The sequence below is a fragment of the Pleuronectes platessa genome, chromosome 4 (assembly GCF_947347685.1).
Source record: "Pleuronectes platessa chromosome 4, fPlePla1.1, whole genome shotgun sequence".
NCBI lineage: Eukaryota > Metazoa > Chordata > Actinopteri > Pleuronectiformes > Pleuronectidae > Pleuronectes > Pleuronectes platessa.
Genome location: NC_070629.1, coordinates 22,729,670 through 22,756,866, shown reverse-complemented (window position 1 = coordinate 22,756,866; position 27,197 = coordinate 22,729,670). Strand labels below are relative to the sequence as shown.

Below are 27,197 nucleotides of genomic sequence, written 5' to 3'. Positions count from 1 at the left end.
TTTTACCAACCTAACCTCAATTTAGAGCGTGTAAGTGTGTGCACCTATGTCTGATCCCAAGTGTGCTCGCGCAATAATACTCTTCGATTTGTATGTGATGTATTTTGACTTACATGCAAGTGTGAACGTACCCCTGGGGACCTGCGTGCGCCCATTCCTCCTCAAATGCAATTACAGTTGTGTTAATAGGACTCAGACACCCGATGCTGTGCAGCATTATTAGATTAAACAGCAGATTAATTTGTGCTCCTGGTTTTGCCCCTCTATCATCTCTGCAGCCTCCACTGACCTTGGCCATGGTGTTGTAGACAGACAGTAATGAAGCCAGCCAGTCATAACAGCATTAGCATACCTGGAAGTGGACACACACGCACACATACACATGCACACACATGCACACCGCACACACACACGCACACACCCGCACACCCCTCATTATTATTTATTATGCTATTAACCAAGGTGAAGTTTTAGGAGTTAGAATGAGCAAGTTCAAAATTCTGAGAATATTTATGGTTATTTTTTTTCTAAAGGTCCAGTTTTGTTTCAGCAGAACTTTTTTTTTATCGCGGTTATGAGGCACAACCAAAAACATCCATGACCACTTGCTTTTGATTGGATCACACGATCAATCTTTCTCACTTAGACTGAGTTAGTTCAGTTGTCATGAAACTGTAAATATCCAAACTTCCCCGTTATTCTAAGCACTTTTACAACTTGACGATCTTCAAATCTTATTGAATATTGAATAATTGAACTTAGAAACAGAAGCTGGCAACTTTGGTGTCATTCCTACACCTCACAGAAGAAGAATGCATTCGTATTAAGGACATCCAATCCACAGGGGTCTCATATCTTGAGAAGTCACTTGATAGCCTGGTGCCGAATTTCAGTCAGATTCTCCAGGGTAATATTTGTAATAGCTACTTGTAGAATCAGTCTAGTAAATCTGCTGAGATGATAAGTTACCTGATTAGTTTACGACTGATATATTTTATATTTTATTTTATTTGTGTGGCGGTAAGTAATGATACAACTGCATCACAGAAACAGGTTATTTAGAGGTAATTGAGTGGTCACTCAATTTAATCTGAGCTACCACTTAAAAAACTGTTCTTCTGAATATAGTTTCTGGCCCGGGTGTGATTTGTGAATCGTGTAGAGATGGAAATAATTCAGTGATACTGTCTCAACCGCAGATTCTCAGATATACAGTCAAAGCTATCTCTGTGTTCTGCCCCATCACGTGTCTCATTCGTTTCTTTCTTACTCTTACCCCTCTCTCTCTCTCTCTCTCTCTCTCTCTCTCTCTCTCTCTCTCTCTCTCTCTCTCTCTCTCTCTCTCTCTCTCTCTCTCTCATATCTGACTGTAATTATCTCATTTAGCAGTCGATTCCTCCTCTCATTCATTCCCACTTGGTCCCGTCCAGTGTCGATTGAAAATCATATTCATGTTTAGAATCGTTGCATTTCTGATGACTCAGTGGACCTGCCTGCGATTCCACGACTGCAGCGCTCCTCTCTCGTTCGATTATAGCACTCTCCCTCCCACTTCTTTTCTTCCTCGATTTCCCTCTCTCTCTCTCTCTCTGATAATCTTGCAACCCCCCCCACCACTCACTTGCAACCCAGCTATCATCAGAAAAAGGAAAATCCATTACTTTTATTAACTTCTCTCATATGACACACTCATTCAAATTGATGGTCTTTTTTTTATACCGACTTCTCTGGAATTAGGGTGTGAGGAAATCAATTGAAATCGTATTTTCTTAATCAAGTGAGCTGATGGTTGAAATAGGCCACCCATGGTGATGAGTTCAATGCAGATGGGTCTGTAGAGTAACTGTAAAGCTGTGGCATTGATGCTCCTCTAATGGCTTTGCAGTGTCTCAGTCCTACGGGAGCTGTGCGGTTCCTCTGTGATCGGCGACACAACTCAATATTTGTGGCCAGGCGCCGTTTGATAAATCATCATCTTGTTAGTGGCTGAAAGGAAAAATCAAGATTTCTGCTGGCTGAGGGTGTAAAAGACTTCTAATCGAAAACAAGCTCTCTAACACGTTCCTCGCTGCTCGGGAATCACATATCACATATAGCTTCAAACGCCAGAACAAAAAGACGGCTGGTTTTAAGAGTAAATGCATGTCTGATGTGGTCTTTTGTGTTGCCCTGCCAGGGGTGTAATGTAATTTTTTATTTATGGTTGGTTTCTGGAGTGAAGCCGACTCTAAGCTCTTGACATTAATAATGTTTTTATTGATGAGGCTTGTCACATTGCAAGGCTGCGTAATGGATACAGAACGCCTCGGGATGGAGACTTTGTGTGTGTCCCACAGCTTTCAGTGATGGGACGTCCCTCAGCAGCTAATTTGAGAACTTCTATACATTTGTGTTGGGCGGTCTGCACGACTGTATGTGTTTGTGTGTCGGTCTAATTTGGTTTCAGCAGGTTCACTCTTTAGTCATCCCAGTGACAAGCCCAGAGGTGGAAGGACAATAGAATTGTGTGTGTGTGTGTGCGCGTGTGTGCGTGTGTGTGGGGCCACATTCACACTACTATATTCTGGAAATGTGGTATGTTTACACCTGCTGTCCACACAACTAAAATGGAAACGCTCCTGGCCCGGACACAGTCACCTGCGTTTGCTTCCTGATTGGTTCTTATAAGTGAAGGTAAAGATTTTACTCTTAAATTAAGTAAGAATTCCACCTCGTTAAGAAATTCCTTACTTTCCACTTTCATTGTTTTTCCTCATTTTTATAGAATTTTGTATAAGTGAGAAACCAACTGCACAATCTGCAGCATTCACATGCATAATCAACATATCAATATAGATGGGACTTTGTTGATCAAAATATACCTTAATACATATTGATAGACCTATTGATTTATTGCCCAGCCTAATGACATGCATTTTCAAGTGCATCAGTATTGATGGCCATTAAAACAGATTTTGAGCTCAAACATTTGTATGGATGGATAAAGTTTTTTGTTTAAATATATAAATATATTTTAGAAGGAAAATAAATGTGTGTTTCTCACAACTTTTTCACACTTTCATATTTCGCTGTATCCTTAGTTGTTAAAAATAGTAACTGTCCAACAATTCCTCACCTGTCCCACCTCTGATTCTGACCCGTGCTTTTTTGATTCAGTCATTATCAGTATGTTTCTTTTTTCCCTCTTTAATTCCTGTGGTTTATGTCTCTCTCTCTCTCTCTCTCTCTCTCTCTCTCTCTCTCTCTCTCTCTCTCTCTCTCTCTCTCTCTCCCACACACACATGCTCCCTCTGTCTCTCCATCTTCCTGTCAAGTGGTGCTCTTTTTCTTCTGGTAGTGATTAAGTCCAAGGTCGGCTCTATCAGAGAGCCAGTGTTTGAGAGCGAGCGGCTCTGGGTGCCAGAGAGCCTTCATTCCCGCAGCCTTAGATGTCCCACTGATGGCTTCCCTTTGCTTGTCATGCATACCCACAATGCCCCTCCTCATGCATCAGCCTATCACTGCCCTAAGACACAGTGGGCCTCAAAATGCCTTTTTTGTGTGTGTGAAAGTTCCCACCCTCAGGAGAAAGAGAGCAGGCCGGAGACATAACAAATGGAGAGACTGTTGAAAAATGTGTCAGAGATGAGAGGAGGTATGCGTTGGGAGACTGTAATAGCTCTGTGTTGTCTCTCTGATGTGCAGAGCGCGGATGTTTCTGGTCTTAATTTGGGGCCTTGTAGATTAATTCGTCCGTGCCGCTCCAGCGGTTTTGTTGTTCTTCTCCAAAAAAGGTTTGAACCCCTTGATAAATGCTTTCAAAGTTTGACAGAATTGGACTGTGGGCAGTACCTCATTCTTTCTGTGTGTTTATGAGCAAATAAAACAGTCTGGTTTACGACAGGGAAGCTATTTAATTTCATAACCAGAATCACATGTTCCATCCGTTCTGGTGGCTCAGTGGAGCAGCGTGTGCTCGCAACATCCCGAGTTCAAATCTGGCTCGCGACCTCTGGGAAGAGGAAAACATAAAGTCGCGTTATTTATTGCTTTCCACTCTTGTACACTAATTGTCACGAGCACAGGTTGGAAAGCAGGTTTTAAAGTGGTGTAACACAAAAGATTGAGATACAGGTCTTCAGCCACTGTCACCTTCGCACCCACCACTCCACCGCTCCCGCCCCATGTAGGATGAGTGGTGTTTGGCTTTGCTGTAGTCTACTGGCCCCTTATCTCTTCCCCCTGACTGGAGCACAGAAAATACATAATCACAGTGCCCTGTGTCAAACTGATAACCCCAAACACAAACCAGAGAACTGTGTGTGCGTGTGCGTTGACATCTATGTGTACCTTTTCCCTATGTATAAATGTGAATGTGTGTGTGTGACTGTGTACTTGTACATGTGGATTGTGTCTCAGGGGTGGCGGAGAGGATAACGGGGGGGAAACGAAGGAGCAGAGGGGATTTGGAGGAAGAAAGGTAATGGGGTTGTGGGGGTCGCAGAATGAGTGGAAATTGTAATAATTTTCTTCACTGCTGTATGGAGGAGATTGGGGGATTTATGAATATAATGAGCAGAGGAGAGCCGGCGGATGATGTGTGTCTTTTGCAAGAGTAATTGAAGAATAATTCATTTGGCTCTGAGACTTTTAACCCCGAGACAGACAGAGATAGAGAGGTTTTTGACTTCTGGAGGGAGGGATATCATGTCTCATTAATGGCCCAACTAGTGTCACAGCGCTGCGCCTGTCACCCGGCGCTGTCGCATCGGTTTGTGTGCGTGCGTATGTGCGTATGTGTGCGTGCCTATGTGGTCATTTGGCTTAGTGCGCCGAAGAGGAACCAGCGCTCTCTATCTCCTCGAGCCTTTCCTCGCCACTGAGTTTGTTATCAACACCAACACACACACAGGATTAGCGACTGAAAGGGAGACAGAGGGGGAGAGGAAAAAAGGGGGTAGGAGAGGGAAAGTACGTGATAGACAGTAGATGGGCACGAGACAGATAAAGAGAGAACTTAACCACACGTGCAGGGACGCACACTCACTCACTCATCAGCTCACTGGGCCATGACTGATGCAGACAATGTATCTGTGATATCAAACCAGTGGCCTTTGCAGTATTTGCCTCAGTCCTTTTTCAAATATTCATATCCTTCTGTCTGCTCAGGCCTATGTGTGTGTGTTTGTGTGTGTATATATATGTGTGTGTGTCTGCAGAGGGATTGTCTCGACACAGCTTTCTCCTGTCTGACTGAACCGTCTGGGATTCTCCAATATGAAAAAACAAAACTAAAAACAGAGCGTATGCATGAGCGTGCACTTGTATTCACCTAGTGACACCGCCGCCGCTCGCCTCATCCCGGCTCACACCGCCACTAACACATGCGGACAGCTGAGCAAAATGTGTCAGGGCTACAATGCACCTCGACAACACCCCTGCGACTTTGACTTCTTGCTCAGTCACTTTGAATATAACTTCAAAGTGACTGTCGAAACTTCCCCCTGCATTGTTTAAAAGATTTAAACTGGTTCCCACAATTCTTTTCCCCTCTGACAGCCGCGCTTCTACTGTTCCAGTTTTACTAAAAGAAAAAGCAACTTTTTTTTACCAAGCTCCTCCATGCATGTGTTATTTTCTCTGTGGATCTATATGCTGTTCCCTTAGTAGGACTTGTATTTCATTGACTTAACTCACATACTAAATCTTGAAGTGGTTGTAAATTAAACCGAAGCAAAAGAAACGGCAGCTCATATTTTCCGAATCCTGCATTTTGGCTTCTTGTGACTCAAACAATACTTGCTCTGTCCGTGCTATTTTAAATGTCATCTCGCCTCTTGTCAGCTGGGACACTGAGGCTGACGGACAGAAACAGCCATGAACCCTCACAGCTTTGTGCCATGTGTTCGAACCATGACATCACGCTCTCCGCGGCAGCTCCACTTCCTGCCTGGCTTTGTGACGTTGTGTAAATACATGCAGTAATAGCACAGGTAGTTATAGCGGGGCAGTCTGGCAGAGCCTAGGCAGGTTCACACACACTCACTCACACACGCTCCCTGTGCTCCAGACTGTGACATACACTAATGTAATAAAGTGTCAAATCAGCCTCTCCAAATATTGAGCCTCAGCCGTTGCTTGGCTGAGGGATAATGTACCTTTGGAGCAGCCAGTTGTTTTTCTTTGGTTTAAAGTGGTGTTTTGGGTTTGACCTCTGACTCGGCCTCTCGTCTTTCCTGTTTGAGAGAGTTTTCTAATTGATGCAGGTGAGAGCCAAACTGCTCGGAGCTCACAGATCTCTGCTCATGTGGAAAGAATTAAAACAATCCTTGTTTGTTTAGGAACGAGATTCTTCTGCCAATTCTCAGACAACAACTTTGTTCTCATCCATCTCTGTACAGAAGAGATCCTATCTCTAATGCAGGTGGTATGTTGATGGTCTTTGACCCATGATTGGGCTCATTCATAGAGTTGCGCTTCTGTTATTATTATAATAATTATAATAACAATTATTATTATAATTATTATTATTAATAATGGCAATAATGATACTAATGATAATAGTAATGCTATACTATTACCCTTATACGCATTAATGGTAATCATAATACTATTAATAATAATCATCATAATACTAATTATGATAAGACACATGTATTATTGTAATTTTTATTATCAATAATAATCATTTAATATTAAATATAATAATTATTGTTATATGTACATATTTCTTAGCAAGTATTAACGTAATTAAAATAGACAGAAATCGTATCGAAAAATGTATTTTAATAAAAAGAAAAATATTTTTATTTTGTGATTAATCTTTACAACATAAAATAGCAGATTTATAAAAAAAAAAATCTACTTAACTACTATAGCTAGAATCATCATTTATATTGTGAATGTTTTATCCTGAAGAAGGATTCAGATTAATGTAAAAGTGCCATATTGCAAAATAGTTAGATAGTGTTAAAATATTGTGGGATCCTTATTTTGATGCATTAGTAAAAAATATATTTAATATTACAGTTGTAAAGGGGCAGGTATTTTTTTCTGCATTATATACTTTTTGGTAGCTAAGTTACTGGTAATCATATAAAATATCATAACATAACATTTGTTAATAGAAACCTGATGTGAAGTAGCAGTATCATAAAATGTTGGTCAAATGCAGGACTTTTTGTTATTCAACACTTTCCACCACTTTTCTTTTGTGCATGTAAACGCGTGTGCACAGAGTCTGTGAAATATTTCTATAATCAGCATGTGCCATTCAAGTGAGCTGCCACGACGTGTCGGCCTCACAGCAGCTGGATTTTTGCAGGTTTCACAGTTTTTACGAACAGCATGAATAATTATCCAGGTGTAGCTGCCAACTCAGAGAAGACGAGACCAACTCTGCCTGGTTACAGACCTCAGCCAACGAGCACAGAAAACCTGCAGAACCCTTCACCAAATCCCCTGCTCACTATTCTGTGGCTCTGTTTCTCTCTCACTTTCTTTCTTCACTTGTTTGACTTTTTTTCTTCTCCTCTCTCTCTTCCCGTCTGTCTTTTTCTCTATGTGAACCACCGGCTTTGTCTGAAGCTTTCGGGCTCCCTTCCCTCCGTTCGTCTGCATTTATTTTTCTTCTCTCCTTCCCCGCTTATTCCTGGATCACAAGGAAAAAAAACCTGAGCAGAAAATAAGCTTCATTATGAGTGGAAATGATTAAATAAGATTGGAAGAATTTAAACTTTTTACCTAAGTTAAATTATGATAACCTGTCAACTGTGAGAAAACAAGCAGTGTGGCCTGTCACATTCTGGAGGTGTGACCAATTACTGAGAAGTTATTTATTTTTCAGGACTTTGTTTTTTGGGGGGGGATTTGGAGGATATTTATGGGGGGGATTTGGAGGATATTTTTCTTTCAGGAGGTCGACTAAACAGTAGAATTTGTTTTCTCACAGATGGATGAACAAAGATTCAGTCTGAGGCCTGACTTTGTCTTTTTTTCTTTCATGCAGACATCTGCTAAATTTCCAGACGTTCTTCGACCTAGCTACACTCTCAGCGAATCAAAACTCACACTGGTTGGCCTGGTTTCTCATTGGCTTTCGACATCAATGGAACGGTTTCTATTGGTTGTAGTAGAAAATTCTGTTTAGCAGACATAAGCAGTTTTGAAGATTTGGAGAACAAATACTACTTTTGATGTTGGGGCTTTTAAAATTTACTTCGGGCTCAATAACCATAAATATTGAATGCTAGAACCCGACTGTGTGAGTATGAGGATGTGAATGTGTGCTGTTCCCTTTTTTTATTTATAGTGTGAGTGCACGCCTGTGTCTATAAATACTAGAGGCAATGGTCACTTTGTCTATCTCCAAGTACGATATTTTTTTATTGCCTTTGTTATGCAAACAATACCACCAGGTGCACACACACACACAAACACACACACGTGCATGCACATACGTGCACATAGACCAGACACGCACACACAAATCAGCCCCATTCTGCATGAATAATTTAGCACTTCGATCCAACACTGGCCGCAGTGGCATATGACAGTTTGTGTGTGCATGTGCGGGTTTGTGTGTGTTTTCGTGTGCGTGTTTGCCTTAATGCACAGAGTCAAGGGTTTTTCCCTTTCATTAAATACTGTTGTTTATCATGTCAGTTTAGCTAACCCCTCTCTGCACAAACAAGCTGTTTAATGTTTTTTCATTAGTATATCGCGTCTCCTCACACTAGAAGGGAGGATATGCCACAAACAAATCCGGCTCCATGTTTATTTCATGCCTCGGCACACCCTTTATCACGAGAGGTGTGGAGCCAACTTTCTCTCGAGGAGAAACAAAACGAAGCCACAGGCCACACAAGAACAGAGACAAATGGAGCTTTGTGTTGGAGGTAAAGGTTTTGAAAGCTTTTTTATTATTACTTTCAGGGCAATGCCGCACATCACACATTCTTTTTTATTTATTTTTCGCAGCCTGTGTGTGCATCTCTGTGTTCTGATTCCCTGGATGTGGGGAAAGAGGAGAGTGTTTACATGTGTGCTTACTTCACACAGCGTGCCGTGTTCCTTATCCACCCCCCCATATGTCTTCCTGCTGGTTGGTATATGTCATGCCTATGGAGCTGACAATAGTGCTCAGTGATCTTAACACCGACTGTAAGCCTGTTTTCTCTTTAGCCTCGGCCATGACATTTACCTCCCTGCCTCCCTGGCGGCTGGCTGGAATATCATACCTCTATCATCTTGCATTCCTGGTGTGTGTAGGAGTGTGTGTACGAGTGTATGTGTGCATTAAATAGTTTTGAGCAGATATCAGGAGAAATTCACCCGGACTGCAACTTGAAAAACCTATTAATAAATATAGCGTCACAAAGTAGAGATTTGGGCTGTAGGATTAATCTAAACCTCCTCTTATAAGGTATTCAGATCAGAAAGAGGGATTATTAAAAGTCGGAGAGATGAAAAGGGAGGAGGAGAGTGAATTCACCGAGTGGAAGGTAACCCCTCACACCAGGCGTGCAGAAGCATAATGGTAAACAGTGACAGCAAGCAATTTTGCCGCATTTGTCCGCCTTGTTGGGTTTCATTTTGCATTCATGTTTTTTCCCAGTAAATGTGGCAGAAGACAAGTTTACTCAGAGTACAGACACATATTCACATTCCTCAGAGATGCCTCATTGCTGTACTTCAGTGGGCTTGTATGTCACACATTCTTTCCGAGAAAATGTCTCTTTTCCATCTCTTCCCTTTTTTTGCTCTAATCACAGTAAAGAATCAACCGATGGTCGCTCTCTGAACTGACAGGAAATGTTGTGCCTCCTTTCAAATCACTGCATTTTAAGATGATTGAAGCGTCTTCACTTCCCCCCACTGCACAAAAACGAAGCCAAAGCATCCCGCATTAGAACGCTGCCATTTTGCTTTGATGGCGTCATTCTGAGTTAGAATCTGGGCTTTTGTGATCCTGGAGCAGAGCATTGGTGTCAAGGTGCTGCTGAAGCTCGACCAATCATCTGGCATTCAGCCGTCAGTCATGGTGTTTACATAGCATCAAATAACAAGTTAGAAATAAACTAAAAAAAGAGAAAAATACACTTGACATGATTTTTTTTTAAGGGTCGACCATCATTTCTGCATCTCCTGAGAGTTGTTCTGGTCACATGTTCACGCCCATGGTTCCATTCATACTAAAATCATTGTTAGTTGTTAGGTTAGTCTACCTGATCCCACATTATATATTGTACCTGGAACAGGAACCGTCAACATGTACAGTCACACATTTTGGGCTGACTGCAGACACTTGGTTAACGTGTGACATGGGTGGATGCAGAAACAATGTTTTTGCCCTCAGTTAGGTCCCATTTATTAACATGGAGGAGTCGAGGTTTATGACCGGTACTGAGTGTTGTTACTTGGTTGTCTGCGCTGCACAGCTCACCCTCTCTGTGGGAATGAAACATGATTAAATCACTCATGTGCTTGCGTGTGTTTCTTCTTGTAGCTGCAGAACCTGAGTGTCCTGGACCTGCGGCACATCTCGGAGCTCAACAACGAGACGGTGATGGAGGTGGTGAGGAAATGTCGCAACCTCAGCTCCCTCAACCTCTGCCTCAACTGGAGCATCAACGACAGGTTTGTCGAGGAGATTTTATTTATAAAGACGAGGATAACGTGCAGTGTACAGTGTCGATGTGTTTTCTGGGCCACAACGCGACAAACTGACTGACACGGTCTGAGCAAAGGTCATTAAAGCCGAACAGGAAAATGTATCAGGAAAATAAAAAAAGGAGGAAATGTAAGGACAAGATGAAAGAAGAGAAAACTGTCAACTTAGGTTCAAAAGGAGGTTTATAATCCACCAGTGGTATTACAGTAGGTTCTTTACTATGTGTGCCAATACTCCTATAATGAGTCCAAGAAAAGGAGATCAATGGTTCTGGGGGCTGCCCCTGACTCCGTAAATTATTTGACTAATGGCTCATTATGGTGTTAGTTGACAAAGAATCATTGATTAGTAATTTTTTTTTATGGGGGAGCTAGCTGTTAGTCATTTATGGAAAGTAATAATCACGTCTCAGGCATCGCGGTAATATTCACAATTATGCCTTCGTCTTTGACAAGCACCAGATCTGGAGGTCATCTGCTTGACTGCGCTCGTCTGCGGCGGAGGAGCGAAACAATTTGAATGATTTTTTTTCAGTTGAATCGCCTCATTGATTGGTTGATGAAATCCAGTGACTATTAGTCGATTAAGGATTTTAATAGCGTCACACACGCAGACCGCACTCACGCTCGTTTGGAGCTGAAACAAGTTTGACATAATTACCCGTGAACTTCACAAATGGAAAAGATGAGAAACGATTTTGACGCGTGTGACTCTTGAGTCAAGGCCGCACAGATGTTTGAGCGCTGACGTTTACAGTACGACATACTGTATTTATACTGCTCACATTCAAATACTTCAGATGAAAAGCAAAAACAAACATGCAAAAGAAAAAAACATAAGCTCATTATGCAAACACTGACATGGAGAGAGACGGACATGAGAACGAAAAAAGTTTAAAAGCATAAAAAGCTCCAGGTCGTTTCTTTGTTTTCTTTCTGTCTGTCTCTGGTCGTCCCTGTAGCTGCTCCCACTCCTTTTCTTCTTTCTGTCCCCATGTTCACAACTGGGAGAGAGGCTGTCCAGTATATGATGGGAAGAGTAAACCATCCCGTCTTTTATTTATTATCTTTTGTTTTATTCATATGTTTCTATTTAATCTATTGATTCACAGCTAAGACTGTGGCTCGTCTGCTGACTGTACTCCCACTCTGGCATGAATTCAATATTGAATTTACCACGGTGCAGAGAAACAATGGGTGTGTGTGTGTGTTTGTGTGTGTGTGTTTACAGGCATGTGTGAATTTTTTTTTTCATTATTGAGTTTATAGCATACATGTGGTGGGAAGGTTATGGTAATATCTTACCCACCACCTTTCAATAAAAAAACATGGAGTTTGGTGAAATCCTCACAGGAGCACATGGTGTTATCAACTTCATCTCTTTATCACACACACACTCTCACAGACACACACATGGGCACAGCCTCCATTGATTCAAGACTGCATTGATTCCATAATATTTACTTCATTGGTTCAGGGGCTGAAGGTGAGAGTGTGTGTTTGTGTGTGTGTGTCTGACTGGATTTGTAGGGATCACCTGTGGGAATATGGGAATTTAAAATTGTGTTTGTGTGGCAGATGAAGCTAGGATAGTGTGTGTGTGTGTGTAAGCATGAGGCAGAGGGAGCAGGGGGGTGAGAGGCTGAGGTGGACGGTCGTAGCTGAGGAGTCTGACATGCTTGCTGCTCTGAAGCTGCACTGCTCCACCCCCTCCACCAGAGGAGGACTTTAAAAAACCAGCAGAGGTACCACAGGCTGTTGGCTGCTCCGCTCTGCCTCCCGGCCCTGTGAGCGTGTGTATTGTGTGTATTGTGTACATGCTGACTGCTGCTCAAGGACTCGGAGCACATAAAAGCCTCCAGTCATAGTTGCTTTATTGTTACACTTTTCAGTCACACACTCAGTGTGGAGGAGATTTATTTAAAGGGAGACACTGTGTGGGTGGTCGTCACGGTTCAAAGAATTTGGAGGTGTGTGTGTGTGTGTCTGTGTGTGTGTGAGAGTGTGTGTGAGCGAGGGAGACAGAGAGTAGTGTGAGTCTGCTTTGAGGAGGTAATATTTACAGACAGATTCAGGTGACAGAGGAAGGCGATGGTGAAAGTGTGAGGAGCCACCGTGTGTATCATTTTTCATGCAGTTTTTGCAGAGACCAAATTCTTTATCATATTTATCTCAGTGATCTATTTTTCACTGAAATGGAAAATTAACAATAGTGATATTGCACTTTCTCCTCACCTGTTGTTCCATTCGGTGTCTGAGAGGTGAAATGGTTAAAGTAGCATCCACATATTTTTTTTAGATGAAATGAATCCAAACACAATTTCTTTCATATCCAAAATTGGTATTGTCTAATGAAATATCCTTAACTGAAACTTATTGAATCAAAATGGAAATCAAATCGAATTGGGAAATCTGTGGCGATACCCAACCCCCTAGAAAATGATCAGATATATATAACTGTCAAGAAAATGTATAATAGCCGTACCAAAAAGGCAGAGTGAAAATTTGTGTGTTTCATCACTAAGTTGCTGGTGCAGTTAGTTTCCTGAAATCACATTTGATTTGATGATTTATCTGTATGCAGATAATTCCACATCATTCATTAAGAAATTGTTTATCTAGCTACGAGTTCAACGAGTCAAAGTTCTTCAGGGTCACTGCTGTCATCAGGGAAACACACACACACATACATACACACATACACGCACGCACACACACACACAGCCTGCTTGCTTGTTGTCAAGCAAGTGAAGACAAGAATGACTCAACCCCTCACATTAGCTCTGTGAGGGCACAGCTGGGTCAGCGTGTGCATGTGCGCGCTCTGTGTGTGTGTGTGTGTGTGTGTGTGTGTGTGTGTGTGTGTGTGTGTGTGTGTGTGTGTGTGTGTGTGTGTGTGTGTGTGTGTGTGTGTGTGTGTGTGTGTGTGTGTGTGTGTGTGTGTGTGTGTGTGTGTGTGTGTGTGTGTGTGTGCGCGTGTAACTGGTGACAGTGTGCTGTGAGCGCGTAAACAGGCAGAGGAAATGACCCCTTATTTCCCGGATCAATTTGTCCCCCGACAAGGGGCCATTGGAGAGATAGAGCTCCGTGGGAGGTAAAGCATTTTGCTCATTTCTCCTTCACTTCTTCTCCCTTTTCTCTTCCTTCTTTTCTCTCATTTTGGAGAAAAATAAACACTGTGTCCCCCTGCTCCCTCCATCTTCCTCAGCAATCGCCAAAAGCAGCATCCCAGTGTCACAAAGCGAGAAATGATGACCAAATATGGACTTCCCATCGTCAACCGTCCAACGGGCAGATTGTGCCAGTGTGACGCCTATTTTGTGGTCACTGTCATTTCTCGGGGAGAGGCGATGTGATGTGCTGCAGGTGGGCATTGTTGGCCCTGCTATTTCTCTGTCTCGTCTCCCAGCGATGATGGGGCACCAAACGGATTGTGTCTTTCAAATGTCACAGTGTTTGGAAATGGGGAGCGAGTCATGATCAAAATGAACAGCAGAGCAAATGGCAGCGCCCGCATCATTTTAGAAACAAGTTGAGAACACAATGTCAAGGTTAAACGGTTTTCTCTCATGTTTTTGTTACTCGCTGTCCGTCTTTTTGTCTCCTTGCAGAAACTCAGTGGAGCCCTTGTGTTGCGTGTGCACGGCGTATTCTTGATTTCTGTTGATTTATCATATTATTTGGCTTTTTCTTAAATTAGTCTTCCACCATATTGTGCTTTTCTTAAACATGGACTTTAAATACATGTCATGCATTTGGACACACAGCTTTATGTGTGTGTGAGTGCCAAGAGGCGTCCTCGGTGGTTTTGGCGAAAACAAAGATGCAGCCACTCTTCAGCTAACATTAACCCTGCTGCTGGACACAAGGCCTGTGTTGACATGCAGCTTTATGTGTGTCCTCCTCCGTGACCCTATGCTTGTGTGTGCGTGTGCGTTTGTGAGTTAGCTGCGGTTAGCTGACCTCCAGTCAGATGCATGGAGTTAGTAAGTCATTTCTTTTATGGGGTCTATATTGTTGGAATTTGGGCAGTTCCCAAACTCCCTGCTGTTCTTTCCCTCTCTTTCTCTTTCTCTCTTCTTCTCTCAGTCTTTCCAACAGCTTCATTTAAACAGAGCCATCCATATTCCTCCCTTCTTCCCCCCTTATTAGCTTTTTTTTTCTGAAGGCCAACATTCTCCGCATATCTCCATCACTTATGAGCGTCACAAATCACAGCCCAAATAGGCTGCTCTACATTTTATCCCCCTTTAAACAAAATTAAAAAAAATCGGACCACATGAGGGATGACCAGGGGCCCCTTCTGACTTTCAGGAGCTTATAAGGCAGAACATAATTGGTGAAGCATTTCAAAGAAACACACCTTCACTCTACAGAAGTGTGAGGCGTGTGGATTTGGAGGCTCATTTCAAATAGCCTCGGTTGCAGCCAGGTGGCAGCTCTCACAGCTAAACCCAAAAACTGAACGAGGATATGATGCATCAGTTTGATCAATGCTGTGTCAAATGACAGTAGGGTTCTCTACTGTGGTTGGTCACAGTGAAGTAGACCAAGGCCTGTGTTTTTCAATATGTACTTCAGGATATTTTTGATGAAATGAATTACTCTTGGACATCAAACCTCATAGTCGAAGATTTACCCTTCATCATCATCATGCAATTACATGTTCAGAAAGGAATAAGCAATCACAAATTTAATGTAGCCCTATTCATCCTTAGAAGAAAATGTTCTTTTCCAACCCTTTCTCCGAAAAATGATGTTGAATTGAGCGCGACCTTCATGAGTGAATGAGGTGGATAGTGGGTTGACAAAGCACAGGGCCGTGAACCCAGAGACCGGTGCTCGTATCCAGACTGCTGTTTTAATATGAAAGAAATATTTTGTTGAATTTTAACCAACATTCTTTGAATTGGAGGATCAGATTATATTAAATCATCTGAACCTTTTTTTTTTTCAACTTGATAAATGCATGAATTAACCCCTATTTTGTTAATAGACGAATATTTAGGGGAAAAAAAATATTTGCAAATTAATCTTATACAGGCATATTTCCTAAAGGTCCCTGTGATTTAAATTTCAAGTTGGTTCTATTTTTTCAGAATTTGGGAAAACCCTGTTATTAACACATGATTGAACAAAAAGTGGTTTCAACCATTTAAATAGGGATGAAATAATATTGAAGTGGCCCAACAATAAACAAAGAGAAACTATCAGAGAGGAAAGTCTGCTGCTGGTGGAGGAGATACTTCAGAGAAACATACAATAACAGGATCAGTTATTAACACATTGATAAGTGCACAATCAAGTAACGCATGTAAAAAGATTTCAAACGTTAGCTTCTAGGATATGTGTTTTAGCTTTAAGATTGGAAACAGGAAAACAGCTCGCACAACATCCTGCAGTGAGGATTAAGAGTTTGATTTTTTTGTTTCCACTCTACACAGTCTAATGCTGCTCGGCTGCTGCAGCTTGGAGGCTCTCATTCTTAACTCTGTGTGATGGAGTAAAGACTGAAGATTGTTAATTCTACATGTCACTGTCACAGTTCAGATAAACATAGGCCCAGGGAACGCAGCCTGTGGTAATGAGAGGGAACTTGGGTTTGTTTCCTTCTTTTAACCTACACACTCTCGATATAAATAGGGGCCACCGTCAGCTGAGTGTCACTGCTATAAAAGTCAAATGACAAACTTGCGGTTGCTCTGTGGTACGAATTCTCAGACTGACCTCTCCGGCTGCTGAGTTCAGCCGCTGCGTTTCACCTCAGTGGAAGATCGCAGCAGGCTGTGGGAAAGGGAGCAGAGCTCTAAGATAAGGGCTCATTTTGAAGTGTCTACATTTATTGTTCAACCTCAACTTCCAACCGCACATAGGTTTTCTTCAAGCCAACTATTTTTAGCACCCCAACCCCCCCCTTTCTTTTTCCTTCTGGTTTTGTTGGATGTTTTCTAAATGCCATGGAAAATGTCAGTGGAGCCTGAGCCAGCGAGCAACACACATTTGTCCTTGTCTTGTTTCTGCACCACCTGTCTCTCCAGATTTGAGAAGAGGTGCTGAGGGGCCATCCCCTGTCCTTGTCGCTTCCTTCTCTGCTCTTGTGTTTGTCACACACACACACACACACACACACACACACACACACACACACACACACACACACACACACACACACACACACACACACACACACACACACCCCCACACCACAAGGATCTTAAATTTGACCAGCCTGACCACTGCGAAGAATTTCATGCCTCTGTTCCCTCCTGCGACCGGGGGAAGTCACAGCAGGACCCTACGCTGCACTCGCACGATTTGTAAATTAAAAACCCAAGCCCCCTTTTTTATTTACTCAGGCCTGCTTTGTCGGAGCAGATTGGCTGTCAGCGGAGATTAGAGTCCTGCTTAGCAGAGTGAATACACAAGGAGAGCAAGTGTTGCCCTGTTGTCAGACATGATGGGAGGAAAGAGTGCGGAGGAAAATCGACGAGGTGTAATGGAGGCAGAGTGATTAGGTACGGCACATGCACATGTGTGCACGTGGCATATTTCCCCCTCAGTTCTCTCCCTCAGTTGCGTCTCTCCTCTCCGACTCTTAGTCTCTTTGTCTGTCTCGTTTTCACACTCCATCTCTCCCCCAGTTGTGTGTCTGTTTCCTCCTCTGTGTCTCTCCCTCGCTTTCTGTCTTTCTGTCACGCACACAAACACCGAGGTGATTATTTCTGGCAGGTTGGGTGTGAAAGTGTGCAATGATAAACATGCTGCTGTGGTTATTAATTTTGAGTAATGGCGGTGTCAAACTCCAGTGCCTTGATAAGTATCGGAGATGGAGGAACATTTGTGGCGCGGCGCAGAGACACAATGAAGGCGAGCAGCTGGAGCTCATAGGCTGCACCAGCGTGAGAGCTGCTGTAGTGTTCAGGCACAGATCCAAGGCCAGCAGCAACCAGCACCTCCCCGCACGCGCTCGGAGGAGTCAAACCCTTGGCTGACTGAAACAGGTCATATAGAATAATTAGAACATTTCACTTACGATCTCTATTTGCTCTTGTCTTACTGTACAGAAGGGCTTCAGCCTGACCTCTGTCGATGATGCCAAGTCCTCCTGTGTCCCCCGGGGTCTTTAGTGAGATTGGAGTGCTCTCGTGTCTGGAAGTCGTAAGATGTGATTTGTGAAGCACTGTCAGTGACAGCTGAGTGGCCGCTGAGCTAAAGGTGCTATTATGAATGTTTGACTCACCCATACAATAGTGGGTAATGTGTCAAAGAATCAGATTTTCACATTAGAAACGTGTAAAGGAGCTCAAACTACATCTCCTGTATTTTTTAGTTCATTTTTGTTCTATTGCCTTATTACATTTTTATTCTCTTGTTTGCCTCATTCCGATTTGTCTGCTGCTGAAACAAGTGAATTTGTGTGGATCAATAAAGTCTTGTCTTGTCTTATCTTATCTTATCTACTCTTAACTTAACCAAACTTAAATTGAAATGGTCTCTGGAAAATTCCATCAAAAAATCTCCCAATATGCTGCAGTTGCAGTTGGTGCATATTGGCACTTAAACATTTCTCTGCAAATTCAAGGATATTTTGATTATTTGGCCAAACTGAATATTAATGTTCTATTCATATTTGAGGATACTTGCAGATACAGGACAGCTGCTCCTAGAAGCACCGTGTGTGTCTTTCACTCACGGTGTTTCCCCCCCGCATGTGTTCATTCAGCAGCTGCATGCTCGGGTCATGTGCAAAAGTGATTTGAGTTGCTCTGAATGTGTCGGCTGAGCAAGTAGTTACTGTAATCACACAGAAATGTTCTCATGAAGTGCTCCGCTGGCCAGGAACCGAAGCAGCGGACACCTCCTCCTGTGGAAATGCTCGACCATCAGCGCTCCGTGTTCCCTCTCCGGAGGGAGCTAACGTCTTTGACCTCAACCCACCAAGACTTCAGATTACTTTCAGAGCTGTGGATTCTTTCCTTTCATGAAACGGCATACCTTCCTCAATGTTGGTTTTTACAACAGATATCCGTTGTCCTCCCAGAATGGGCTCTGTGATACTGGGCCAGAGAATGCTGCAAATGAAAGGCAGTGGTGCCGAAGTGAGTCGTGGAAAGATCGTACATTTTACGAGTAGCACTCTCTTTGAGTGGGGTTTGTGCTTGTGGACACTTTGCGGATGTGTGTGCACAAGTGGAAGTTTTTGTTTGTGAATACGTTTGGATTACAGGTGGTACGCTGCAGGAGCCGCGGCTTATGATGGTTATCCATACTGTGGGGTCAGAAAGTTGCCAGTATAATCTAAATGGTAAAGAGGCCGCGGGGCTGGGCTGCCCTTGTTTCACCGTGCTGGAGACTTGGCTTTTGGCCTCTCTTTGGGGACCAAAGCTGTAATTTGCTCCCTCTTCCTCTGTTCTCTGTGGCTTTTGGAAGACTGGGTCAGATGAATAAAACAAAAGCCTTATTCAAAATTATTCTTTTATATGCTCATCTTTTTATGCTTTATTTTTTTTATCATCAAATGAGCACATGTCCTCATGCCCTTGTTCCATCCCACCAGCACTTTCTGTAATTTTGCTCCGTTCTTTTTTTTCTTCTCCTCGTTATTGATACCATCCCTTCCCCTCTTTCCTTCCTTCCCTCATCTCAGTCTTGCTTCCCTTCTTCTCTCTGCCGGGCTCTGTATATCTCCCTCCATCTCTCCTGCACGTCCTTGTTTCCCTCCCTGCAGCGACTCCCCCATTCCCCCTGCGTTGCATTCATTTCTGTGATCGCCTTCTTCTTACCCACAGCACATCCGCTGCCCCACAAATGAGAACAGGGAGAGCGGCAGAGCAAAGGGGAGCGCATGATGCAGGACCCGTGGAGCAGGGTTTAATGAAGCCAGCCTAAATGAATTTACTGCTTTCCATTGAGCCGCTCTGTCCCATGTGGCAGAATCGCACCTCAGCCATTGTGTTGGAGCCCCCCCCGCCCTGCTACCTGTTTGTCTGACACCTCTGTAATTAGCCACCACTATTGAGGGGAGTAATTGCGTATTAGAGCCATGCTAAGGGAGCCTCGAATGGGAAAATGTTTATGCGAATGTTCAGAATCAGACCCAGATTAAGAAAATTACCCAGGGTTTTGAGCAGAGGAGAAATAGATGAAGGCCGTTTTCCACCAAAGAAGAAGAAAAGGAAATTGCTGGTATCACAGCCTGCTAAATGGATGGAGGGGACTGTGTGTCTGCTCAGATTTGTTTGGTGGGATATTTGTGTGTGTATTAGTCCCCAGAGATAAACGTTTTTTTGCTGCATGGCTGATTTACTGTTTCAAATTGGTATTTTAAACAGTGCTCTGTGATGGGACCTGAATAATAAAGTAAATTGGAGTTATTAACTGCTATTGTTGCTCACCTGGTTTGTATTGGGAGCTCCTGGGGACAAATGCTGTGCTGATTGTTATTCCACTTCTTTGTTTTGTCATGTGAGAGTGTGTGTGTGTGTGTGTGTGTGTTTGTACTCTGAAAAACCTGCATACGCCAGCTGCTTGCGCGCAACTTCTCTAGTTAAGAACACAACTGCAGACTGAGGCAACCGGATAGTTTTACACCAGCTATTCTTAGATCTGTTACTCTATAAAGTTCTAATGGTCTTAGTAACTACTACATAGTTTCCAACCAGTCATTTACTGGATTTGGTGGCACCATTAAAACTGAGGTCTTAAATAATGCCAGGTTGTGAGGAAACACCCGTAGCTGTGTAGAGTCGCTGTAGCATCTTAAGTTGTATTCGTACACACATTGAGAGAGACACTGGAGTTAGTAGTGTTCTACAGTTTGAAGTGAGTGGTACCAACTACGCCAAGTTGTGTTAATCAGGTAGTGAAGTGGTGCCTTTTGGTATTTTGGGGTTTCATGTTTTCTCCTGGTGACTCATGTTTTATTTGAGTGATAATTAAATACTTATCAGCTCCGCTAAGGAGGTTCTGATGAGCAGGATTATGAAAAATCTGCTGAACGGATTTCCACGACATTTGTTGGAAGAACAGGACCCACCTATTACGTTTAGGTTTTTTGACTTTCTTCGACAGAGTTTGGTAGAATAAAATGTAAAATTCATGGATCTATTTGAAAAAATCTGCCATATTTTGGGGAATGATATAAATAAATGTAAGGGCCTTCTTGGGCCTTGGTGCTGGTGTGCGCTCTACTGAGTGTCTGGGTTTGAATTTATGAACAACTTGAGTGCTGGCTCCTGGACCATAATGTGATCTGATAGATTTTTATGTGTGCATTTTTATATCTATGTAGATTTTATGCAAATGTGCAGTTATTGTTAATACCCAATACATCACCTCACCAGCCCAAGGACTCGCACACATTGACTCTCCACGCACCCAGACAAACTTCCCTCCCTCCTTTCTCAGTCAACACCAACCTGCCTGAGATGTGACATAAGGTCTGTCTGTTTCCATCACGTCTTCTCACTCCTGAACCTCAACTTGAATGTTTTAAAACACTCTCCCGACTCTGCCTAGAAACTCTGGAAACTTCCTCCTCCGAACTTCAGAGCATGAGTGAAACCAAAAGTGAAGTCTGTCTACAGTGTACAGTATGTGGTGTGTGTGTGATGTGTGCGCCCGCATGAGCTCTTCTGACAATGTGCGTTTATGTATGCATTTGTTTTCTCCTCTTCTTGAGTTCCCCACTCATATCTTAGGTTTTCCTTCGAACCAGTTTCTCTGCTGTCTCATCAGCGTGTGGTTAAACATTTAGCGTGTGCACTTTGGTTTGGGATGAAACATTCGGGCTCCTGGTTTGGGGGCTGACCCACTGACTTCAGGATACATTTGTCTTTTCAATGGAGCCTCCTCATGGTGAAGTCAAAGCACAAGGTCAGCGACACGACAGCATCCCAGCAGCTGGGGGAGATTTAGTGTGTTGTCTCAGGACTCCTCTGCGGGGCATTCAGTTGTTATTCAGAGGAGCTTGCAGCCAGGCCTTTAGGCAGAATGAAGCTTTTAAACGCTCACAAATCAGTATGCTGACCTGGGCTTAAATTCATATTCAAATTAATTAATATTCCGTGGCTCTGGCTGTAATTTCAGGTGTTCACTTTAAAGTGAAAGTTCCCCTCAGACAAATCCTTGGTGATAAACATCTTTGATGTTTAAACGTTTACTTTGTTGGACCTGTAGAGGGTTTGGCTTATCTGATGCTCGGCTCTTATGATGTGCTAAAGCTGCTGTGTTTTTTTTTTTTTGCGGTCTGAGGTCTGCTTCCATTACCGACTGAGCCTTTGTCAGATTGCAGGACTGTGAAGCAGTCCCTTATCGCCACCGGTAACAGTGGTTTCCAAGTCCCAGTCTATTCAGCTCACGCCGCCACCCTTCAGAGACCAGTCATAAATATTTGCTTAGGCTTATGCATTCTCTACCTGTGACTTACGTTTTTTTCTATTTCCCACTCTTGCTCCATTCATCTTCCTCCATTTACCGGATCCATATTTTCTTTCCTCCATCCTCCTCTCCTTCTCTGGCGTCACCTTTTCTTTCATCAAGGCAATCACTATTTAAACTCTCCTCTGCTCCAAGGTCCTGTCAGATCCTCTAGAAGCCAAACACTATTAAAAGGGGTCTCTAGAGCTTAGCGAGTGTGTGCATGTGGCTGTGTGCACACGTACAGTATAGGAAGTGTGAATTTTGCGGGCGTATTCCTGGTAATATGTGTATGTATTCACATTAGTGTAGCGGGCTTCAACCTTTTTTGATCCTCAGTCTTCAATACAATAGAGAACTCTCTCGGGAAATGTATTGGCTGCAGATTCTGAAGATTACGGAAATTTGTCCCAGCGGGAGGCAGTAAAAAGGTGGTTGTTGTGGGTGGTGAGAGGGCTTGGAAGAGCTCGCCATAACCCAGAGCGAGAAGAAATATGAATAGTGTGGCGTCGATGACCTTGTGGTATAAGGTTTTTTTTTTGTGTCCCTGGCTCTCTCTGTTTAGCCGTGTGGGAAATAGGGAAAAACAATTTTCTGAAACGCACATGAATGCAGTCCTCTCTTTGACTCATTGCTGGGAAGCTGTACTGTTTTTTCCCCCCACATTCTAAACACAGAATTGGAAGTAGTAGAGCAGCCTTATATACATACTGCCACTATATTAAATGTATGTGGAGCACTGCTTAAACCTGAGGCAGCTCATCCAGTATCTTTCTTATGAATGATCTTCTTTGCCTTTGTCTGATTATTTGGGATGGAGACTATTTTTTTTACCCTTTATGTTTTCATCTACATTTGGTAGAGAATCCTTTTTTTTATTATTGTGGAATTAATTTGAATATTTTCAGGACCAGAAGAAGCACAGCTTCATACTTCAGTGTCTTGGTCTAGTTCATGGGTATCCTTTTATTGTGGGACAGGTGTTGATAATTCTAGAAACCTGACGTAGCAGCGATCAGCCTCGTTACGCACTCTGTGAACCCCCCCCCCCCGAGTTGACTTCTAAGACTGAACACCGTATTTGAGCCATTATATCAGTGCAGCTGTGTCTTTCCTGTTAAGATCATCAATATGATTTATCCCTGATGAGTTAAAATTTAATTTCCCATGCACATATTTTGTTATATTTTGTGTCTTCCTGACCTGAGTGGACCTGGTGTCTGGTTCAGAGTGAAAGTGAAACTGAGAGAGACCTGTTTCATTAGCAGATTGAGGGAGCTGTAATGTGATGGCTTCTCGAGATGGCTACTTAAATGTGATAGGCCATTAACTATTCATCCCCGCTGCACGATTAATGCAAGGTATGGAAAACGCAATCATGCAAATAACTCTTCGATCAGGTTCTTTCATAGAGGAATAAACGCTGACGGCGTGGAGGAGAGGCGGCGTTCAGAATGAGGTGGGCAGGGGAGACGTCCCACAAAGACACAGAAGGAGTGTGAGGTTCACTACTTTCTACTTTCCCTCCTCTTTTCACCCACCTCTGTCGTTCTCACTCGTCGATCAGCATGTGGTCGCTTTAATTTGAAGATGTTATGGGTGACATGTGGTGGCATTGTGAGAGAGACATGACAGCGGAGCTTGTTAAGTGGCCTCTCTATCTCTTTGTCTCTTCCTCTCTGCTTCTCATTTCAAGTCTTCATCTACATTAGCATTAATTACATTTTTATCATCGTGAATGATCAGTGCATATTGTACATTAAAATGATTAATGAATTAAAATTAGATGGCATTGCACAGTAATGTTAAATGACGGAGGAAAGTGATGGACTAGATAGCAGCAATTATGGTTTGTTGTGTTTTGGTAATTTCTGCAGCTCTGATCTGAAGAATCTAATCCTACATATGGATGCTCATAACATTAAATCGCTGTTCATATAGTAAAACACACTCGCCTCTTAAAGACAGATGGAGATATCTTACCAGTACTGCAAATACAGGGAATCAATAAATTAGCTCCATAAATCAGCCGAAATGGTGGAAAATCCGACCTGCCTCCTGGACGATTTTTGAGCCTTTCACAGTTATTTCAGTATCATGCATTTATGTTTGCTGATATGAAAAGTTTTATTTTACAGAATGAAGAAAGCAGAAACGATCGGTATCGGTACAGAAAAAATCTTTACTCCCTTATGTTGATATCCATATCGACCTCAGGCAATATTCCAACCTTATTGGAGAGTTCACTGGAAAACAAAATGGACACAAGGACAAACTAAATTATGTTTTCTCGCAGGTTTATTAGTTGCGGTTATAGGGCTGGGCAATAAAGCAATGTCAATAGTTATTGCACAGTAATTTATGTCTAAAGCAATAAAACAAAACCTCAACTTTCATCAATATATTGTTTTAAAATTGTGTTAGTAAATAATAATAATAATGGAATAAAATGTATTAATCATGAACTTTTTAAAGTGAGGAGATTTAACCCTAAAATCTACCCAAGATTTGTCAAATGTTTTGACATTTTCTCCTCATAATTTAATAATGCATAACTTCTGAGAACATATGGCACAACTTCTTCTTAATATTCAAATGTAAAAACAGGCATTTATTAGATTTTTATGGTCTTTATTTGATTAAACAGAACCTTTCTTCACTAACTCAATTGTTGCAGCCACATTGCCTTCGAACCGGCCCCTTAAATCTTGCTCAGATTTAGCATCATTCCACTTCCTGTTTAATATACTGGGCCATTTGATATGCTTCTCCTTGGATCGTCACTTTGAGCTATTGAACCTGACAGCGAATTTCCCAAAAATACTTTTACAGCCTCTCGTAAAAAAATACTTCATTAAGTCTCAAAATTGTTGATTAGCATATTCACCCAGGATGGGCCGACGCAGTACACTTTAAATTAATAAGCCACTAACTGAACAACATTTCACGAGAGAGAGGGGGAGATGGCGGGGCACGGAGATGAATGCCTTTTTCGCCACCTTGTGAAATATGTAATACATCTTCATTTTAACAGGTGTTGTAAATGTCAGGGCACAGATCTCCTCTTAATGAAAAGATCACCCCGTGTCCAAACTTTGACAAATGTATCTGGTTTGAGCTGAAAAAAGTGTAGAGTCTGGTCCCAGTTCCAAGGCCTTGGATGAGTGCTAACAAACTCAAGCTGTTGCCTCCTCCTGCGCCGATCAGTTTCAGATTAAATCCTGCCGCATCATCTGGTGTCATCGCTGACTCAGTTTGGTCCCTTGGGAATTGTTGGTTGGTGAATTATCAAGTCTGTAGCTTCACAGAACATGGCCACAGAACGTGTTCAGTGAATCCACAATTAATCCAACTCTAAGTCATTTTAAGAAGAAGACTGAGGCGCGAGAGGTACAGCTGAGCCCTGTTTATGAATTCAACTTTTCTCCCATCATCCACACACAAGTCTGAGCTCAGTGTTGCTCTGTGTTGATTCACTGTACTTTGAGAAATACTGTGTGGTTGCTCTGCAGCAGAACAGGTTCCCATGACTCTACTAAACCTCCCATCTGCACCAGAACCTGAAATTTTGACAGATGTTGCCTCACAGTTTGATGTTGCACCCCATTGTGCTGTAAGTGCTTTGGCTAACCCTGATGCTATGCAACTATGCACTTGTACAGTCAGTCAAGGTGCTTCATTAATTTTTTTGGCCGCCTGGCTTTTTTCTTTTATTGTTTTTCATCGCGTACGATAAAAAACACAGACACAGCACTAATCCAATCTCTTTTTATCCAAGCAGAGTTGCAGTTCATTTGCAAGAGTGCGTGTGTTCAATTTATCGTCAGTAACATATAGATTAAAGGAGGCATGTTTCGCTTTTGGAGTTTATATGTTTTTTCTGTATCTAAAAGGTCAGCAAAGTTAAAAACTTCAGAGGGAGCTCAAATAAAACTCTGCTCATGAACTTCGTAGTCCGGCTGATACTTCCTGGAAATTGTGATGCCATATGACATCATGACGCCCCACATTTGCATAAAGAGTCGGGCACGTCCCCTAACAGAGCCTCGTCAAGTGAGAGCGGAGGCAGACATTTCCCTTTAAGCGCTGGAATTGGTTGATCAGTCACAGTACAGTGTGTCTGCTGGCCAATCAGAGCAGACTGACATTCAAGTGAGGGGCCTTAAAGAGACAGTAGCTTAAATCAAACGTTTCAGACAGAGGCTGAAAAGACGAGTAGCAGCAATGGTCAGAATGAGGGATATCTTTTGTGAAACTGAGAGAACTAAAAAATGTAAATCTTTAAAGTAGTTACCCAAGAAAAAATTCTGAACCTGAGCAGAATAAGTATCCATGGACATATTTTCATAGTTTTAGATAAATGTCCAAGGATTTCTCTCCCTCGTTGCTTTTTAAAAACTTTCTCTACCGAGGTATGAGCTCATGAAGTGGTGCGTTCACAGCCTGGAGCCGCCAGTGTGGGCTGCTTCAAAGCTCTATCCAGCATGCTGGACTGTGATTGCAGAAAGGTTAGCATGGGTTTGAGGATCTGAAAAGTGTTAGATAGCGCAGGCTGCTGTCAATTTGCTTTCAAACCCGGCAGCAAAAACTTTTCCTTCTGCTCCTCTTCCCACGGCTTTATGCAAACTTACAGCGATGTCACTGACATCAATTTACCCCTAAAAGCTGTACCACATGGAGCCATTACAGAGCGTATGCTATCACACCACATCCTCAGGGAAGGAGAGAATAGGGAGAAAATGAAGAATCAGCATATACAGTAGATATAGCTTTGTTTTTCTCCTCTTTTACAACACACAGGTGCAGTGCTGTTGTTATTATGTGCAGCAGGAGCAATTTAGAATATATTATGATATGTTTTTATGCATTAAAGGATATGAGCTCTTCTTTACATAGGATTTCTATCGTTTCTTGTCTTTTTTTATCTTGGTATACAGTGCTGTTAATTCCCTCCATAGCTGGGGAAATGAACAGGATTTGAATAATAAATGAGGACTTAATTGATCAGGTCTCTGCCAGGGACAGATTGTATAGCTGGGCCCTCTTGATATTAATACTTTGAGTCAACAGAATCAATACATCTCACTGTGAGACACAAACAGAAAGAGAAACTGTGTTTTCACTGTATC

The 27,197-nt window shown here is 42.5% G+C and overlaps 1 protein-coding gene across 1 annotated transcript in view; it reads left to right on the top strand.

Moving 5' to 3' along the window:
- The window catches only part of fbxl17 (F-box and leucine-rich repeat protein 17), a 223,262-nt gene that overhangs the window by 69,642 nt on the left and 126,423 nt on the right, over nucleotides 1-27,197 (top strand). The window contains exon 8 of the mRNA XM_053420990.1: nucleotides 10,487-10,617. Within this exon, the coding sequence (XP_053276965.1) occupies nucleotides 10,487-10,617 (131 nt within the window). The remainder of the gene's footprint in view (nucleotides 1-10,486; nucleotides 10,618-27,197) is intronic.